This window comes from Phyllostomus hastatus, unplaced genomic scaffold (assembly GCF_019186645.2).
Source record: "Phyllostomus hastatus isolate PE091 unplaced genomic scaffold, TTU_PhHast_1.1 phas_contig_86, whole genome shotgun sequence".
Classification (NCBI taxonomy): domain Eukaryota; kingdom Metazoa; phylum Chordata; class Mammalia; order Chiroptera; family Phyllostomidae; genus Phyllostomus; species Phyllostomus hastatus.
The window spans coordinates 36,881,479-36,901,610 of NW_025333977.1; the positions used below are offsets into that span (position 1 = coordinate 36,881,479).

A 20,132-nucleotide genomic window follows, 5' to 3' on the forward strand; every position below is an offset into this window, starting at 1 on the left:
CCTAGAGTGTGTGGAGAGTCTTGCTCCGAGTGACTAGTGAGAGTCCAGAGCTGGTCAAGTAATAGTGAATGGGTCACGGAAGGTCTACAGCCAAATTAAAGTGATCTGTTTTCTAATCCTTCTTATTCTTTTCTGGCATTGTTACCTTTTCTTTTTCAGGGAATTATAAAAGTGAATCAATATTTTAGCAATCAAATGTAACTTTATATCCCTAGCCCTTTCATTTCCTTTCATATCAATTTAACCAGTATTCATTGAGTACCTACCTGGTATTGAACACTATGTGCTGAGCAGTGTGTTAGTAATCTGGGATACCAAGAAGAATGAAACAGATTTTACCCTCCAGATACTTATAGTGGAAAGGGAGAAGGCAAAAAAAAGGTAATCAACAAATTATAATTTTACTTCTTTTTTATCCTCACCCAAGGACATGCCTGTGGATTTTAGAGAGAGGGAAAGGAAGGGAAGGAGAGAGAAAGAGAGAAACATCATTGTGAGAGAGGAACATCAATCAGTTGCTTCTAGTATGCACTCCTAGTTATGTGCCCAGATTGGGAATCAAAAAATGAAATTTCATTGTATGGAGCGATACCCCTACCAACTGAGCCACACCAGTCGGAGCACAAATTACAATTCAGTGTGCTAAAACCATTTGTAGAGGGATTCACAAGGTTTTTGGGAGCTCAAAAGAGGGAACAGATAAATCTAAAAGTTAACAGTTGAAATGACATTTGATGTGAATCTCAAGGTATGAGTGATTTAAGCATCAAAGAAGGTTGGGTAAGAAGTGTTAAGTAAAAGAAACATGATAAGAAGCTGAAAATTAGAAAGTTACATGAAATGTTCTTGGATAAAGAAACAGTAGTTCATTTTAGCTGGAGTTTAAAGAGTGTGTCTATGTTGATGGGAAAGCTGAAGTAATGGAAAAGGATGAGGATACAAATTAGGATGTATAGAAACCTCTCTTTTGTAGGAAAGAAGTTTCTGCCTCATATTCCTTTTTCTCTCCACATACCTGGACATACCCACAGTCATGGTGTCTCCATAAAGATAATTCAAAATAAAATGTGAAAGGGTGATACAGACATTTTGTCCAGCTGTGTAACTTCCCAAGTGGTTTCCAGTGTTGTGTATTGGATGGACTTACTGATTCCCAGCATGCTTCACTTTCTGCATAGGGAGACTAAAACTTATAGCCTGAGGGCTTGGAAAACCTGCTCACTGAGGAATGTGGCTGTGCAGGCATGAAACCAGGTCTCTTTACTCTGTACAAACAGGAAGCAAGTGATGGTTGTAATAAGGAAAACTGAGACATGGGGCAGTGAACTGCTGGCAGACAGCACCTGAAGCAAACCAGGTGCCCAGCCATTCAGCTGGTAAATAATTGTTGTAAAGTCAAAAACATTCAACACTCCCTACCTCCCCAACACAAACACACACACAAACAGCTACACCTTACCCTAACCAACATACAGCCCCTGTGTAATCGGAGTTGTTAAAATTTGACCTCATGATTTTGAGACTGGAATAAAAGAAGGAGCCAGGGGTGGGTGTATAAAAGCTTTTAGAGAAAAGTATGTGGCTGGTGGCATTCATATCAGATGACACTGCGTTCTTGTCACACAGTCTGAGTTCAGGGGCTTGAAACGCTCAAGAGCCAGCTTGGGGACTTGGCCTTTTGTTTGCCTCTCCTTCAATTTACTGCTTGTTCTGCCTTCCTGGCCCCTCCTCCTTTGAGCTGGTGCACTGAAATGACTAGAAATAAAGTGCATCTGACTCTAATGAAATGCCAAGTTCATTGAGTATGAAGTAGTGTCATCTTTTTCTTTCCAGCACTTAGATTCTGAGGCCACAAAGGATTCTCACGAAATGAAGCTTGTGATGAGGACTGGGGAGACATTCAGTAATCTCATTTGCCAGACATTTGTTAACCTATGAAAAGGTGTCTGGATTCTCCAGAAGGTGCTGGCAATAGAAATGTTGAGGTTAATTGTACTTTGGCCTTTAGGAAATCATAGTTTGATGATGATGATGATGATGATGATGATGTCAATGAGTTATTGACAATGTTTATTGATTATTAGCAATAGGCTTCCTCAATGGCCTTTTCAATATAACTCCAAACTTCATCCTTGTCACATTTTCCTTCCCCTTCCTGAAATGCATGAGCAAGTGTGTACACACACAAGGAACTTATGTACAAACTGTTTGTTTAAGTTTGTTTAAGTTTTACAAATTATGAGTTTGATCCTATTAATAGCCATATTTTATAGAAAAAGAACTATGAAACTCAGAGAGGAAGTATAAACTTCACTAAGCTAGTGATTGCCATATTTGCAACTTAAGACCAGATCTGTTTGATTTCAGTACTCAAGTTATATCATGCTGTACTTTCTTTAGTTCAGTGGTTCTCAACAGGGGATGATTTTCCCAACAGAGGGCATTGGACAATGTGTGGAGACAATTTTGGTTGTCATACCTGGAGTGGGTTGCTATTGGCATCTAGTGTTTAGAGACTAGGGATGCTTCTTAACTTCCTAAAATGCAGAGAATATTCTCTTCTTCACCAAAGAGTTATCTGGCCCCAAATAACAAAGGTCCCAAAGGTAGAGAAACCTTGATTTAATTGTACAGACAATGGTACTTATTATTCTAGTTCTTAGAGAACTGCCTGAAATACTTGAGTGGAGGTATAAGTGTAATGTAATAGAACAAAAAATAACATTTGCCATGAGTGTGTGTGGGGGAAGGCATTGTGGGCAAGATAGGATTTAAGCTTGGCTTTTAAGATGAATAGAAATGTGGACACTATAGATCTTGTGGGTTGAGTATTCAGAGCTAGAGGTTTCTAGGCAAGCTTAGCACTGTGTTTTTCAATGTTCTTAAAAGACAAAAGTCTTTTTAAAATAAAATCTTATGCAGACTTAAATATATAAAACTGATAAAAATTGAGCAGGTTCTAATTGATTTGATTGCAGAGACTGAAGCAGGTTATCCCCTTGGCTTCTGCCTTTTCTTCCACACCATCTCCCCATACCCTCGGGAATCTATTGTCCCAACCTTGTTAATAACAGTACTTTCTTGCTTTTCAAAAGAATTCTGGTTTAATGATAAATTATATTGTCACCCACCCTATGGGAGAATCCAGTGTTCTAAGGAACGTGGTTATAAAATTATTGAGTCCAATTTTTTTCTCTCTACCTTTAGAAAATAAGGAATATGAAATTTCCTTTAAATATTAGAATTTTACTGCTAATAATAGCAGTATTTTATAGAAGAGAGGACGTCAGGACTTATGTTAAGAGACCTGAATTCAAGATGTTGCTCAGCTGTTTGCTAGCTTTTTTGTGTTAGACAAATCTTTGGAACTCTTAGGCCCTCAGTTCACTTAGGTCTCCTCTGCATTTTCCCCAGTGCTGAGCATAGTTTTCAACACAAGTTTACTGAATTAGTTGATTTTTAACCCTTATCCTGTATCCTATTTTGTTTAGGCTATTAACTTCACTTGTGAATACTGTTCTTGACTCTGGATCTACAATTATTATTATGGAATTTTTAACTTTAGATATGGACTTTTCATCTGTCTATTCTTCATGCCTCAGGCTCATGTGTACTCCAGCTGGCAATGGTGAATCTCTGAGGCTTACTGATTAGACACCTCAAAAACATATCTAAAACAGAACGCTTGATCACTGCACCTCACCATCTCTGAACCCTACTGCCAGAGGCTTTCCCAACTCAGCAATGAGACCACTACCTACTCGATTGCTCAGACCAAAGATCTAAATGTCATCTTCAATTCCTCTCTTCTCTTCACCTCCTACATTTAATCATATCAACAGGTTCTATGGCTCTATCTTGAAAAATATCCCCAATTTATGTTCTCCACTGTTACTTGGTCCAAGCTGCCATCATCTCTAACCTGACTACTGAAGTGCCCTCCAAACTCATCTTCCTGCTTTTGTTCTTGACCTTAAGAGCAATTTCTCCAACCAGCAGCCAGAATTACATTTTTTTATAAATAAAAATTGCAATATTAAACTTGTCCTTAAAATCATTTTAATCTAAAGTCCTCAGTATGGTCCACAGGATTCTTCATGTCTAGTGCTCCTACCTCTTTATTTTGGTTACTATAATCTAGTCTTACAGAACTTTTCTGTGTTCCTTATGTAAACTAAGTGTATCCCTACCTCACAGGCTTTGTGGTGCTGTTACTTTCTTCCTCGCATACCTTCTCCAAGTGGCTGCCTCCTTTTCATTATTTGGACCTCAGTTCAAGTTTTGCTTTCTCAGAAAGACTTGCCCTGGATACAATATGGAAAGTTCCCTTTAATCACATTACTGTCTATCACTTTACTGCATTTTACTTTCCTCCTAGAACTTATCACTACCAAAATCACTTGTATCTACATTTAATTTTTGTCTCATACCAAAAGAATATAAACTCCATGAGAGCAAGATTCTTGCCTGTCTTCTCACAGCACAGAGAACATGCCTGCAGTATAATGTAGGTGCTTCATCAACATTCCTTGAATGATTTTAGATACCCTTTCATCTGTTAGTGAAACACAGAGTTAGTTTACAGCACTGATAGAAATAATTCATATACATGCAGAATATTAAAGCAACTAAAACAAAATGGCACTGGGTAAACTTCATTGCTGGTAAACAAATGGACAAACTACATATTATTTTTGACATAAAGAATCAAAGTTTTGTCTGAGGAAAGTTAGTCTTAATAAAGTTAATCATAAAATTACTAAATCAAACTCAGGAAAATAATAATATTCAAAATAATATCTGAAGAAACCTTATAATGGCTAAATTTGAAGTGGACAAAAATCAAATTTTTGATGTAAAGGTTGCAAAAATATAATTCATTCAGAGGAAATTTTTAGAGGAAAAATACAAATTAAAATAAAAAAATGTTTAACTGCTATGGATAGAAAATTATTCAATGAATTCACACAATGCCTTGCATAATTCATGTCAGAAAATAAAATATTAAATGGAAATTTACTGATACTTGTATAATTTTGATATAGGTTTATATTAAAAATATAGAGATAAGAGAAACAAAGTAATAATGTTTTCTTGCACCTGTATTTCTTTTAAAATGTCCTTCTTGAGTAATGGAAAACCACAAACATTTTGGGAGAGAAATATTTTCAAAGCTTTTTATTTTGAGTTAATTTTAGACTTACATAAAAAACTGCAAATATAGTAGAGTTTCCATGTATCTATCATTCAAACTCTTCTAACAACTTACATAACTATAGTATAGTTATCAAAACCTGGAAATTAAACATTGGCAAATAATATTAACTATAGATCTTATTCAAATTTCACTGTTTTTTTTTCCTAATGTGCTCTGTTTATTCCAGAATCCAGTCCAGAATCCTTTATTACGTGTTGTTTTTGTGTCTTTATTGTCCTCTAAGTTGTGACAGTTTCTTATTCTTCCTTTGTTTTCATGCTCTTAGCACTTTTGATAAATATTGGTCAGTTATTTTGTAATGTCTCTCAATTTGAATCTGATGTTTTCTTGTAGTTAGATTGAGATATGTGTGTGTTTTGGCACAGATCCTGAAGAAAGGATGTTGTATCCTTCCACAGCATCATGTCGCAGGCTTGTGATGCTGGCGTGTCTTATTACAAGTGTTGTTAAACTTGATCACTTACTTAAGGTGGTGTGTGCTGGATTTCTTCTCTGTAAAATTAGTACTTACCTTTGTATAACTGATAAACATCTTGGGGGAAATATGTTGATACTCAACCATGTTTTTTGAAATCATGGTTTATGAGTATAATTTAATATATCCCTTTGCATACAGGGAACTAACTTTTTATTACTTTAAAAAAGTGAATATTATAATGTTAAAAAGTCCTTTCTGAAGTTTATGATACATATAAGGAAATTCACAAAGTATGAAATCAAAGGAAATAGGATTAAGAAAACTAAAACCCTTCCCACCTATAAATAGTGATAATATTCATATCTATAAAGGATATGCTTTACAAAATATTTTAGGTTTAATTTTATTATATATATATAATTTTTAGATTTATTTATTTATTTATTTTCAGAGAGGGAAGGGAGAGAGGGAGATATAGAGAGAGAAACATCAATGTGCGGTTGCTGGGGGTCATGGCCTGCAACCCAGGCATGTACCCTGACTGGGAATCGAACCTGCGACACTTTGGTCCGCAGCCCATGTTCAATCCACTGAGCTGTGCCAGCCAGGGCAATTTTATTATATTTTTCCATTACCATTTATTCCTGTTATACTCCCTCCCCCCAGCAATAAAATAGTTTTGTATAATTCACTTAAATTCATAAAACAATATGATGAGGTTGATATTAGTAACATTATAATTTTATTATATTTTCTCCTTTTCAGATGTGTAAACTAAGGTTCAGTGAGATTAAATGAGTTTTCCAAAGTCTAATCATCAGTTACTGATAGTGCAAGAAAATACACCTGGACCTATGTATCTAATCACAAGCATTTTCCCACTGTACACTATGATGAAATGGATATGCTTACAAAGCAGTGAGTTCCATTTCATTGGATATATCCATGGAGAGGGGTATACCTTCTTCTGGGGATATAGTAAGGAAACTAAAACAACAGAGGAGTGGTTCAAATAGATGACTCTAAGATTATTTCTGACTTTTAAATTTAGTGATTTTAAAATATAGTGATGAAATGGCCATGTTATTAACTTACATTGTTTTGCATTTGACTTAATTTTATTTTATTTTTTAATTTTTTTTAAGCATAGTTGTCTCCATTTTCCTCTGTCTCCTCCCACCTGCTGCACTCACCCTGACTTCCTATCCTCAATCCTACCCTCTTTGGCTTTGTCCATGGGTCCTTCATACACGTTCTTTGACAACCCTTCCCCTTCTTTCCCTTATTATCCCCCTCCCTTCTTCCCTCTGGCTACCATCAGTCTGTTCCTTATTTCAATGTCTCTGGTTATATTTTGCTTGCTTATTTGTTTTATCAATCAGGTTCTGCTTATAGGTGAGATCATATGGTACTTGTCTTTCACCACCTGGCTTATTTCACTTAGCATAATGCTCTCCAGATCCATCCATGCTGTCATGAAGGGTAGGAGCTCCTTCTTTTTTTCTGCTGTGTAGTATTCCACTTTATAAATGTACCATAGTTTTTTGATCCACTCATTTACTGATGGGCACCTAGGTTGCTTCCACACTTGACTATTGTAAATTGTGCTGCAATGAACATTGAGGTGCATAGGTTCTTTAGAATTGGTGTTTCAGGATTCTTAGGGCATACTCCAAGCAGTGGAATTGCTGGGTCAAAAGGCAGTTCTGTTTATAGTTTTCTGATGAAATTCTATAATGTTTTCCACAGTAGTTGCACCTGTCTGCATTTCCACCAACAGTGTACTAGGGTTCCCTTTTTTCCAGAACCTCACCAGCACTTATTTGTTAATTTGGTTATGATGACCAGTGTGAAGTAATATCTCATTGTGATTTTAATTTGCATCTCTCTGATGGCTAGTGATTCTGAGAATCCTTTCATATGTCTCTGGGCCCTCTGTATGTCCTCCTTGGAGAAGTATCTATTCAGGTCGTTTGCCCATTAATTGAGTCGTTTGTCTTCCTGCTGTGGAGTCATGTGAATTCTTTATATATTTTGCAGATCAAACCCTTGTCCAAGGTATCATTTGCAAATATATTTTCCCACATGATTGGTTTCCGTTTCATTTTGCTGATGTTTTCTTTAACTGTGCAGAAGCTTTTTAATTTGATGAAGTCCCATTTGTTTATTCTTTCCTTTATGTCCCTCCTTCTAGGGGACATATTGGTGAAAATATTTTGCATGGAATATCTGAGATTTTCCTACCTATGTTCTCCTCTGGGACTTTTATGGTGTCGTGACTTATATTTAAGTCCTTCATCCACCTTGAATTTATTTTTGTGTATGGTGTAAGTTGGTATTAACTTACTCTTTTCTTTTTGCTTTTCCTCTTTTGGAAGTTGAAGAAAGAACACTTTTCTCTGATTTTCACACCCAATGAACTAAAACACTGAGTTTGCTGAAAGGAACATGTTCTTACTTCCAGAATCTCCAGGCTATGTGACTATAGTTTGTTTCATTAAGTAACACCGATATTTAGATGTTTTCTGAGGTCTCAAAGGGGCTGCTGGGACTGTAATAAGATGTACATTCTATCTGTCTTTGCCACTTTACATGAAAGTCATGGAGAACAAGCAAAACCCTGCTTGTCCGTTAGGTTCTTTAACCTCAGTAAAGTAAGCCCTTTTCCCTTATTTTTTTAAACTAATGTTTTTATATTATCCAGTTAAAGAAATATTACTTTAAAAAAAGTAGCGGGACAAATACCTTAGTTTATTCTGAAAAACCCACTGATATTGAAGTACTCTAGCAAAGTCTATGTCATCTTATGATCAGTAACTTATTTTTTTTCTTCTGATATTATCTTAAAAACAGATTGTAATGCTTCTTTTCAAAAGAACTAAGGCTCTGAAAGGGGAAGTGAAATTTCAGTGTCACACAGTTGACAAATTAGAAGTATCATTTGCATGTTTTTTTCTTCCTTTCTTTTCTCACTCATGTGTAAGGTCAGCTAGTAATAATAGACGCATTCTAAATTCTAGAGCATTTTCCCCCTTTCTAATAAGAAAACTAAGCCTAAGTGGTTTATGGAGAAGTGGTTTACATAATGGAGAAGTGGTTTATGTAAGGGCAATTGGATATAAAATTAAAAATCCAGGATAAAACCTACATAGAAAATTAGATTTTGTTAATGGTTTCCTTTGCTGTATGAAAACATTTTGGTTTGATGTAGTCCTATTTGTTTATTTTTTTCTTTTTCTTTCATTTCCCTTGCCTGAGGAGATATACCAGAAAAAAATATTGCTATGAGCAATGCCCAAGATTTTACTGCCTATGTTTTCTTCTAGGATTTTTATGATTTGGGATCTAACATTTAAGTCTTTAATCCATTTTGAGTTTATTCTTGTGTGCAGCATAAGAAGGTGGTTTAGTTTCATTTTTCTGCACATATCTGTCCAATTTTCCCAAGACATTTATTGAATAAACAACTCTTACCCATTGTATGTACTTGTTTCCTCTGTCAAATATTAATTGACTATAAAGGTGTGGGTTTATTTCTAGTCTTTCTAATCTGTTCCATTGATTGATGTGTCTATTTTTATGCCAGTACCATGCTGTTTTGATTACTGTGGACTTACAGTATAGTTTGATATTAGATAGCATGATTCCTCTAACTTTGTTCTTTCTCAAGATCACTGTTATTATGCAGGACCTTCTGTGGTTCCATATAAATTTTTGAAATATTTTTTCTAGTTCTGTGAAACATATCATTGGTGTTTTGATAGGAATTATACTGAATCTATAGATTTCTTTGGGTAGCATGAGCATTTTAATGATCCATGGGCATGGTATGTGCTACCACTTGTGTGTATCTTCTTCAGTTTCTTCAGTGTCGTATAATTTTCTGAATATAGGTCTTTCACATCTTCAGTTAGATTTACTCCTATGTATTGAATAGTTTTTGAAGCAATTGTGAATGGGATTGTTTTAGGGAGAACATATTCATCAATGCACATGATAAGGGATTAATATCCAAATTTATAAAGAACTTAGAAAACTCAACACCAACACAAACAAACAATTCAATGAAAAAAATGAGCAAAGGACTTGAATAGACACTTCTCCAAAGAGGACATATACATGGCCAATAGACATATGAAAAGATGCTCAATGTTACTAATCATCAGGGAATTCCAAATTAAAACCACAATGACATACCACCGCACGCTGGTCAGAATGACTATCATCAATAAATCAACAAAAAAGAGTTGGCAAGGATGTGAAAAAAGGGAAACATTTTTGTACTGTTGGTGGGAATACAGATTGGTGCAGCTACTGTGGAAAGCACATGGGGTTACCTCAAAAAATTTAAGAAATGGAGCTACCTTATGATGCAATATTTTCATTTCTGGGAATTTGTCTGAAGAAATACAAAACACTAATTTGAAGGAATATAAGCACCCCTATGTTCATTGAAGCATTATTTACAATAGCCAAGATTTGGAAACAGCCCATGTGTCCATCAGTAGATGAGTGGATAGAACAACTAAGGTACATTTCCACAGTGGAATACTACTCAGCCACAAAAAAGGAAGAAAAATTTTACCCTTTGTGAAAGTATGGATGGACCTGGAGAATATTATGCTAAGTGAAATAAGCCAGTCAGAGAAAGACAAATACCATAAGATTTACTCATATGTGGAATCTATTGAACTGAAATAACAAGCAAAGTAGAAACAAATTCATAAATAGAGAGCAGACTGACAGCTCTGAGGGGAGGAATCAGGACAGGTCAAGGGAGAAAGTAAAAAAGAGAAAGGACTCATGGACATGAACAACAGCATGGTGATTATGGGTGTGGGCAGAGGGGTGGGTGGAGGTGGAAGAGATTGTAAGAGGATAAATAGTAATGGCAAAATACAACTAAAAAAGAAAATTAGATCATGATGAAAGACTGTAGGCTTCTCCTTCTTTATTGAATCGTCACTCGTATCTTGCTTCTTTGAAGTAAAGATTGACCTCCTGATGGAGAAATGGGAAGAATAATTTATGTAGCATGTTTAATCATTTGAATTGATATTGGAATATACTCTAAGAATTTTTTTTTAGACTAGTGATCCAATTGCCCAGGATATGGATTTGGATCTCAGGGTGAGTAGGCACTATTCCAAAAGGTTTTTTTGCTTTTGTTTTTGTTTTTATTTTTTTTTACTATGATAAAGAAAGTGGAGTGTCTTTGCATAAGTCATTTACCTATATGGGAATTAGTTGCTAGGATGGAAATGATACCTTCTTTTACAGACCTGACAGGTTTATATTGGAACAAGGTAATGAATATTAAACAACTTATTGAAAATACAAAGATAAAAGCTTTCTGAATTTATTTCCTTATTTATATCTTTGTTTGAAATCCTCCCTGAATTATCCTTCTCTTAATTCATTTGGATTTGTCTTGACCAAAGAAGGAATTTTATTTTTCACTCATTTAACTAAAAGTTTATGGTAGGCTGATCTATTCAAATACCTTTGAATAGATAAATTCAAATGCCTTTATTAAGAACTGATCTTTCTCAATGTCTTAGTTCTTTTACCTTTGTTGTATTCATTCTTAGTTAGGTTCTCACTATGTGTGGCAAAGATGGCCATGAATGCTAACAGGCTTGAATTTTATCGATTTCTCAATCATGTTGATTGTGTAGAGATACCTGAATCAATCTCTGTAACCAGAGGAATGGATATCTCTGAATGATTAGATGAGTGTCATTTTCTAAAGTCAGCACCACTTAAACTTCTTGGACTAAATGGATGAGGGTAGTTCTTCAAATGAAAATTGAAATACTCTTATTAGTAGGAGAATATCAAATAGTGGGAAGGATGCTGGGTTGGAAAAAAGAGCAGCTGTCAAGTGGGCCCTCACTAACCTTATTTCAGTCATTGAAACCCTATTAGCCCTTAAAGGATTGTCTTGAGTCACATTTTGTTATTCCTGATTCTCTAACCATGTATGATTTCTCCCTCTTTTGTTTTCCCTTAGCATCTTGTACTTCTTTTTATGATTTATTTTTGTGAACTTTGTATAATAATTAGAAGTTCATTTCTTAGATTATTAGAGTGTCACTTCTTTGAGGGCAACAAATGTGATTCACAATAGACTGTCAGTAAATATTTATTTATCTCATTTCTTAATGTTGGACAAAGTATCAGTAATAAAAATAAAATAAAGTAGTTGTCTTTATGTATGTAATTTATTAATGGATTAATTTTTTAAAAGACTAATAGAAGCAATGTTAATAATTCTGAGATATGATTCTTATTTAAGAAGTAAAAATAATTGAAGCTCCCAAGAGTGGTCAACTTTTGTAAGGACTGGTTGGGGAGGAGGTTCAACTGGACCTACTCTGTATTCACTAACTCTGGGCCCTCTTTTCCTCTTCAGTTGTCTGGATTCATGTCTAAGCTTGTGCCAGCTATCCAGAATGCCCTCAAGAATTCAAGTGGATCTGGAAGAGCAAAGGGACCAATGGTGTTAAATGAACCCATTTTGATTGAGACCTACATGGGACTGATGTCATTCATTGGAAACCGCAACAAACTTGGCTATTCTCTTGCCCGTGGGAGTATTGGTTTTTGAGACTCTTTGATATATAAGTACATCATCCATACACATATCATAATTGAAGATTCTAGTTCAGCCCACTGTCATTTTGGACTGAAACAATTAACTTTTTAAAAATAGCACTACATTATTTTGAATATTTAGTACTTAGGAAATCCAAAAGCTTGATTAGACTGATAAATGTATACTTTAGACCTTATATAGTGATAATCAAATTTCCCAAAACAAGAAAATAAATTCTCCTAAGCCCATTAGATAATGTTATCAAATGGGTACCTGATTATAAACTCAAGGTGGGCTCTGGGCTCTTTTTACTCTGTCCTCTAAACTTAGGCATTTTTCAGGTCTTAGGTGTTGGCCCTCTGATCCTGATTTTTTGTCTCATTGGGGTCTAGCTGTCTATTATTTTAGCTACCCTTCTTATAAGAATGCCTTTCAAATCCATATATGCATCCCTGACATTTCTTCAAGATTTAATTTTGCATTTGTGTCTGCTGATCATCTATATCAGTGTTCAAATGGCCTCTCACATTTAGCATCTTCAAATTCCTGGATTTCTCTGTGTCATTTTTATGGTTCCAGTTAAAATCCATGCCAAATCCATTCCATATAGTATTTGTATTAGTCTATTTGGGCTGCTGTAACAAAATACCACAAATCGGGCAGCTTATATACAACTGAAATGTATTTATCACAGTTCTGGAGGCTGGAACTCTGAGATCAGGGTGCCAGCATGGTCAGGTAAGGGCATTCTTCTGAGGTTGCAGACTTCTTATTATATCCTCACATGATAAAATGTTCTCTTGTGCTTCTTTTATAAGGGCATTAACCTCATCCATGAGGGCTCTGTTCTCATGACCTAATCACTGCCTTCGGACTCAACATTGGGCTTTAGAATTTCAACCTATGAAATTTCAGGTGGACACAAACACCCAGACCATAGCAGTGATGTATCTGTATGTGGCTTAACATTATACTCTAATGCCCAGATGTCAAACTGTTCATTCTTCTTCCAAAATTGTTCATATTCTCCTCCCCTTTTCCATTCTCATAGGTATGTTATTAGATCAACTTGGAGGATGACTCTAGAATGTCTTTTTTTTTAAAGGTCATAGCCTTTTAATTGGGATCTTCATTCCAAGGCTGGCCCTCTTCTGATCCATTCTACTCTTAGTTGTCAGATTCCTAAAGCACAATTTGATCATATCACTCCCTATTCAAGAATTTTAATGGCTCATTTCTGTTTGCAGTTTTTTCTTCAAACACACACAGAAAAATAGCAGGCCCTTTCTTTCTAGTGGATGCCCAACATGTTAAACAGATAGAAGTAGGGCCACAATGATTGAGGGAGAAGTGGGAATGCCACCAGAGGGGCTTCCTGGGGAGTGTCTGTGGCTTCCAAAGGGTTTTGAGGTGTGTCCTAACTCATTCTATTTTCCATTGCTCTTTCTTTTATTATTTACTCTTTGTCTCTCCTTATGTCTGATTTTGAACAATCTGGAAGATTATCTCACCTTTTCTCAACTTTTCAAGTTTCTTGTATTTTTTTAATTTTTCAATTTTATCTTACTTTTAATTTATTTTAAAAATCAGTTTTAAATGTTGAACACCATAAACATTATTATAACCAACCTTTGGCCTGTCCCAAGACTCAAGGCTGGGACACCTTGGTAGGCATTCAAATAAAAATGTTCAGGTAATTGTTTTTGCTTATGTGGCATCTATTTTTTGAAGTTCTACCGTTGAAAAACTTACTCAATTCCTAAGATTTGTCCTCTGATACAATCTTAACATCAATTTGATGTAGGCATTCAAAACCCAAGTCTTGAATAAACCTCATTCCATTTTGTCTTTGTTTACTTCCATTAGTATTTCCCTCCCTCTCTGTCCCCTTCCCAGCATCCACTTTCCCCGCCATGATGGCAAATATTGTTATAGTCCCCAAGGCAGAGAACTTCTATTCAGACTGTAAAAGGAAATGTTGAAATTTTTAGCTGCCCTGTCAACAGTAGTGGAATGAAAAGTCGTTGGATTATTTTGGCAATGGTTCTAAAGTAGACATAATTGGCAAATCACTATAGCACTGTTGCCTGAAAAATCCCCATTTGCCTCAAGATAGTAGCATTTGTTGGCAGCAGCCTCTGAAATGTCCAGCCCTTTCTTTTCAGTTACCATTTAAGGGTCAGCCTGACAATTGACTTCTCTCTGCACATTTGTCCTCTTTGTAACTTAAACTGGACTGTTTTCAAATGACTGTCTAAATGATACATTGTAGCATCATCAATGGAATCAAATCAGAAAAGATGAGAGGAGGTAGATGTCCCTGAGTCTTGAGGTCCAGCCTATAATGATATAGAATAAGCATTTAATTGCACCAAAGCTATTTAATGTGGAAAACTCAGAGATGACACCAGAACTGTGTTCACATTTCACAAAGACTCTCCTGTGGGATATGTCTTAAAGTAATATATGGGGTATACAAAGTAGGATTATGATCAGAGGATGAGAGTATACAGAAATTTGGATGGTAATTCAAGATAAGAATAAACCTCTTACAGTTAGAAATGTCCAAAAAATAGAACTGCCATCTTCTTTATCTGATTTTTATGCCATTCAGGAATTCCCAGTAGAAAATCCCAGGAAGTCTCCTTTCAGAAACAGCTTGAACATCTCTACTGATAGATAACCCACCGTCTTCTAATACATCTTGGGAAGCTCTGATGATTAGAAAGTTCTCCTTCTGTTTATTTAGTCCTGTAATGCTCATCTGCCATCTCTTTAATTTGAAAACATTCTTATGCTTCAGTGGATTCAGCTTGGGTTTCCATTTCAGGATGTAGGGCGTTTGGGTACAGAGTGAAGGCTGATTGATTCTCTACCACTTACAATACACTGTGTGGGCGAGAATCACCATGCCTGACCTCTCACTGAGTAATAATGATTTGGTCTCAGCAATAATTTGGCCTCAGTGAGAGGCCAAATGCCAGGCCTCTTTGGAGGCCTAGTATTTGACTAGCCTCAAAAGCAGAAAAGAAAGGACAACTTACAAGTTTGGCATCTTTTACAATACATTGAGGCCCATTCTCATTGTACCTTTGCCGAATTATCACTAAGGAATCCAATTTACAGAGATAGGAACCATCTAATCCAAAGCTTTCATTTCACAAAGGCCTAGAGACTAGAAGGAAATTGCTCAAAAAATGGATGGTAAATTTTTGGCAACATTGGGATTAAATTCTAAAGCTTCCAATTTCCTATTTCTGGTCTACTACTCTTCCCATTTACCTTCATTCCCATGGAAAGTCATGTCATGTAAATCAGTGTATCATAGTTGCTGCGTTAATTCTAAAGTGAGAAAAAAAATAGGTCACTGTTGTTTAGAGGGAATTTCCAGAAATTGCCTGTATTTTCTTGAAGGTTAAGGTCACTGCTAGAGCTCTCTGATTTCCTCTCTAATCAAAAAGCCCAAACAGAGCTGCGGAAGCCAGCATAGCCAGCAGATATTTTGTAAGGAGGCTTAACCTTTGCCTGGCATTTTGTGGGGCAGGAGAGGGGAGGGCAAAAGTATTAAATTTAGGTTTAAAAGCTCCTCAGAAATTCTTTACACACAAGAGACCAAGTTGGAGAAAAGAAGATGATTGGTGCCAAAGGGAAGAAAGAGAGAGGCTAATACCTGTGGTTTTCAAAGGTTAACAACAACAAAAAAGCCCCAGTATTTGCACGGGGATGAATGCTTATTGGCTCTTAGCCAACAATTATACAAGGGCTTGTGCCCACATCCTGTAGCTGTGGTTTAGGGACGCTGCTCATGAGTGACTTCTTATGCTTAGAGGCAGGAAACTTTAGTCACTGATGTGTAAATTCACCTTTGGTCTGCACCTCCCTCAACGTGCTCCTTGCTCTGAAGGCAGTTAGTGGGCCAGGTCTCTTGATTTTTTTTGGAGATTCCAGTTCCTCAGAGGCTAAGGAAGTGCTCCCTTTGTGGCCTTGGGAGTAACAGTGACTCTGTCAATACTTATCTTATTCCACTTGACTGTAGCAATCTCTTGGGACAATTCTGTGGCCACAAAGAGAAATTATGATATCCTTTGCTAAACCCATTTAGCCTCAAAACCCCAGACAAAAAAAAATGTGACTTGTAATTCATGTCAGAGCTGCAACCATTGTGAAATATGAGAGGCAAAGACATGATGTTACTCCTGAGTCTAGATCTTGTGCCTGTTGAATGATTTTATACTCAGTTATAAAAAGTTCTTCACATCTCACAGATCTCCTTTATAGTGAATTTGCAAGAAACTGCTCAAAAAGCAGGTGGTGAATCTCTGGCAATACTGGAATTAGATTCTAAAACCTCCATTTTCCTATTACTGGTCCACTGCTCTTTCCATTTACCTCTATTCCCAGGGAGACGCATGTCATCTAAATCAGTGTATCATAGCTGCTGCGTCAGTTTGAAGAGAGAGCATAACAGGCCCAGTTTAATGAACTCCTGTGTGTCCAGATATGCATGAGATATCCTGATGCTACACTACAACTGGAACACATATTGAGATCAAGCTCTCTGAACCACCTTCTTGCTCTCATCCTGTCTTACTACATGTGTCTCAGAAATTCCTCTTCCTTCCTTTCACCTTCTCTGCTCAGTCTTCGTGGATTCATCTAAACTAAGATTAGAAGAGATCTTAAAAATCATCTAATTTAGCCTCCTACCTATTGCAGAATTGTGCCCCACCAAACAGCCAATGTAGACTCAGCTTCTGCAAAAACATCCAAAAGTCAAAGGCTCCCCTGCTTCTTACAGTAGCTATTTCTACTGCCAAACATCTACAGCAAAGGGAAGATTTTTCTGAATATTGCATCCAGATAGTTCTCCCTGGAAATTAATCTACATTTGATCTGAGATCTTCCTTTGAGATTATCCAGGATAAATTTCCTATTTCATATGGTTGTACTTTAAATAAAGGCAGCTAACCAGTGCTCTGCCAACAAAGTGGTTTATTTATTTATTTATTGACATGAAAACCCCAGTTACCACAGCCATTCTTCATGTGAAGGATTACCCAGAACACCCTTACTGAACTTGTTTGAGGTAGCCTTTGTCCAGTGAATATTTCTTGTAAAATATTTCATTCAATACTGGCATGGCAGTTCATATATAGGTTGTCTAGTACAGGTTAGAGTGTAGTTGTTCTTCATTTGCCAATATATTGTTAATAAAATCCAGGTTTTCTTTATCATATTATTTGTTCACATGAAGCTTATGGTTAACTTCATACTATATATAAGATACCACTTTTGTTTTCTTATTTTGCATTTATTACTACATTTTTGAAAAACATTAATATAGCTAAGTGGGAAACAGTAAAAACATAAAGACTATTATGGAAATGAATTACATATCATGCTTTCAGCAATTCTGTCCTTCACTCTAAGAGTCAGAGAATCGCATCAATAAATATGTAAGCAATTAATAAAAATTAAATCAATAGATACATAAAATTAAAACATTTAGTATGAATTAATATAAAAATATTAGAAACATGTTGCTGCATTAGTTTACCTTGATTCTAAAAGCTCTCTTCTTTTAAATTCTTGTTTATTCTATTACAGTTATCCAAGTTTTCCCCCTTTGCCCTCCTCCTTCCATCCCACCCCCTGCTCCCACAGTCAATCCCCACACCATCGTCCATGTCCATGGGTCATTCATACATGTACATATCACCTTTTTTCTAATTTAGTAATCCCACTTAAGGAACAAATCAGAACACTTTAGTTTGGATTACTTGTAGTAAATTTATATTAGCACCTAGCAATTATTGCTTTTCTTTTTGGATTTTTAGATTTATTTGTTAATTTTTTTTGTTAGTGTTTGCTTAACATTTTATCCTGAGTCAGTTCAAACTTACTCTTTCATAGTGCCTGACACCCAACATTATTTTTATTTTATTTTTTTGTCTTTAGTCTAGAGAACACTGTGAGCATGGCTTCCATAATGGACAGTTGAGCCAAAGCAGCAATCAGAATGGCCTGACACACAGAGATCTTCAGTATTGGTTACTTGGTTGTTTTGTCCCTAGAGCAAAAGACTGATGGACAACCTGCTCAGATTTTACTTGCTCTTTCTAAGCATAAGTGAGCTGAAGTCTGACTTGAGTCAGAAACTGCCACCCTAGGATACCATTGTCCCTGTTGCATCCAGATTGCCCAAGTTGATGGCCTACAGAGAACCACAATAAATCTGTTCTGTTGAGAGATATTAGGATTCTTCTCACAAATGCATCTTTCATGGCCTTGGTGAAGGCAGTGTCTCTGGAAGTTCTTAGGAGTCTAGTCAGAAGGTAGATGGGAAAGTTTTAAGTAATAAAAACACTTTAGCATCTTGGTCTCCCTAAGTTCACAGATACCTTTCTCTGGCACTTCATATTTGTTCATTGTGCACATTTTGGGGGCCACCTTTTAGTCAAGCAAACTTTTAGAGACATTCTTAGTGGCTTAAATACAATGAATCTAGAGTCTTAGCCTAGTGTACTCTCATCAATAAATTTTGTCTAGTCCAACATATGATTGTTTCACGTTGAACTAAATATCATTGGGGTCAGTTCCCATATATATTCTCTAGTATTTTATTGATATAAATTGGCAAAAACCTCACAATTATTTTGGAGTATATTACTTCTTCTCATGAATCACACTTTTTTAGTTACTGTAAGAAGCTGAATTTGGTTGTAAGTCTAGAAATAATACAGAATGAAAGTAAATTATTGCATGTTTAATCAGATGTTGATTTCAACTACAACTTCTGGTCCAGATGTGTTTATTTGTTTGTTTGTTGCTTGAGCAAAAGAATACATTTCCTGGTTCCTGGTATGTAGTTATTGATGTGGTAAGTTTTTAAAATTATTTTTACCTATTACTAAAGGTAATCAGAGACAGTTTACTTTCATCTGTCAGGATCAGCAACAAACACACTTGGAGTTATATCAAACTTTCAAACCTATGTCATATTCTGGACAACACGGAACTTGATTACTGCTGTGCTCCAGTGGTTTATTTCACTGATGATATCATGTTGATTTAACCAGGTGAACAGGAAGTAGAAAGTACTCTAACAATTGTGTGACACATGCATAGAAATATTCTCCCACCCCCAATTTCTGCAGCTTTAGAGACTTTATTAGGGTATGAAACATGTCAAGTGGCCTGAGACATGTCAAGATACACTTTCTAAGGCAGTTGGAAATTTTCTGCTCTCCTATTACTAAGAAAAAGCCACAATGCTGAATGGGGTTCTTTAGATTTTAGAGGCAGCATATACCTTACTGGGGTCTGCTATTTGAACCCATTGTCCAAGTAATCCAAAAGGTTGCTAATTTTGAGTAAGGCACAGAAAAGAAGAAGAATCTGGAGCAGGTTCAGGCTGCTGTGCAAACTGCTTTATCACTTGGGCTGTACACACAGCAGATCCAATGGTGCATAAAGTGTCTGTGACAGATGGAGATCCTGCATGGAACCTGTGGCCAGCTGCTGTAGATGAATCACTAAATAGACCTTAGGATTTTAAGCAAAGATATTCCATTCTCTTAGATAACTTTTATTTCTTTTTGATTGCTACTGAATCCTACTAGATACATAGACTGATGGCACTTGACCATCAGTCTCCAAGTACTGAAAATAAATGCAGCCTAAGGTGCCCATACCTGTGGTTGTATGGGCAATTCTCTACAGTCAGTGGACTGAGGAAACAATTTTGAATTTGACCTTCAAGTGGTTCTGTTTGATATGCTGCCTCATCTGAAAGGGGGCAGCTGTGGCACCTACTCCACGGTTGTCCTGAGAAACAGTGGTGAAGGAGATTTCTCCTAGTGGGCAAAATAAATTGAATTCAATTTCTATGTCCTGCT

General features: G+C 36.1%; 1 protein-coding gene across 2 annotated transcripts in view; it reads left to right on the plus strand.

The window, feature by feature from the left end:
* The window catches only part of TPRG1 (tumor protein p63 regulated 1), a 136,641-nt gene extending 122,138 nt beyond the window's left edge, over positions 1–14,503 (plus strand). The window contains exon 6 of one of the 2 annotated variants that reach the window (XM_045850770.1): positions 12,052–14,503. In XM_045850770.1, the coding sequence (XP_045706726.1) occupies positions 12,052–12,246 (195 nt within the window). In that variant the 3' untranslated portion in view covers positions 12,247–14,503. The remainder of the gene's footprint in view (positions 1–12,051) is intronic. The other variant, XM_045850768.1, reaches the window with a different exon arrangement.
* Positions 14,504–20,132: the final 5,629 nt, after the last annotated feature.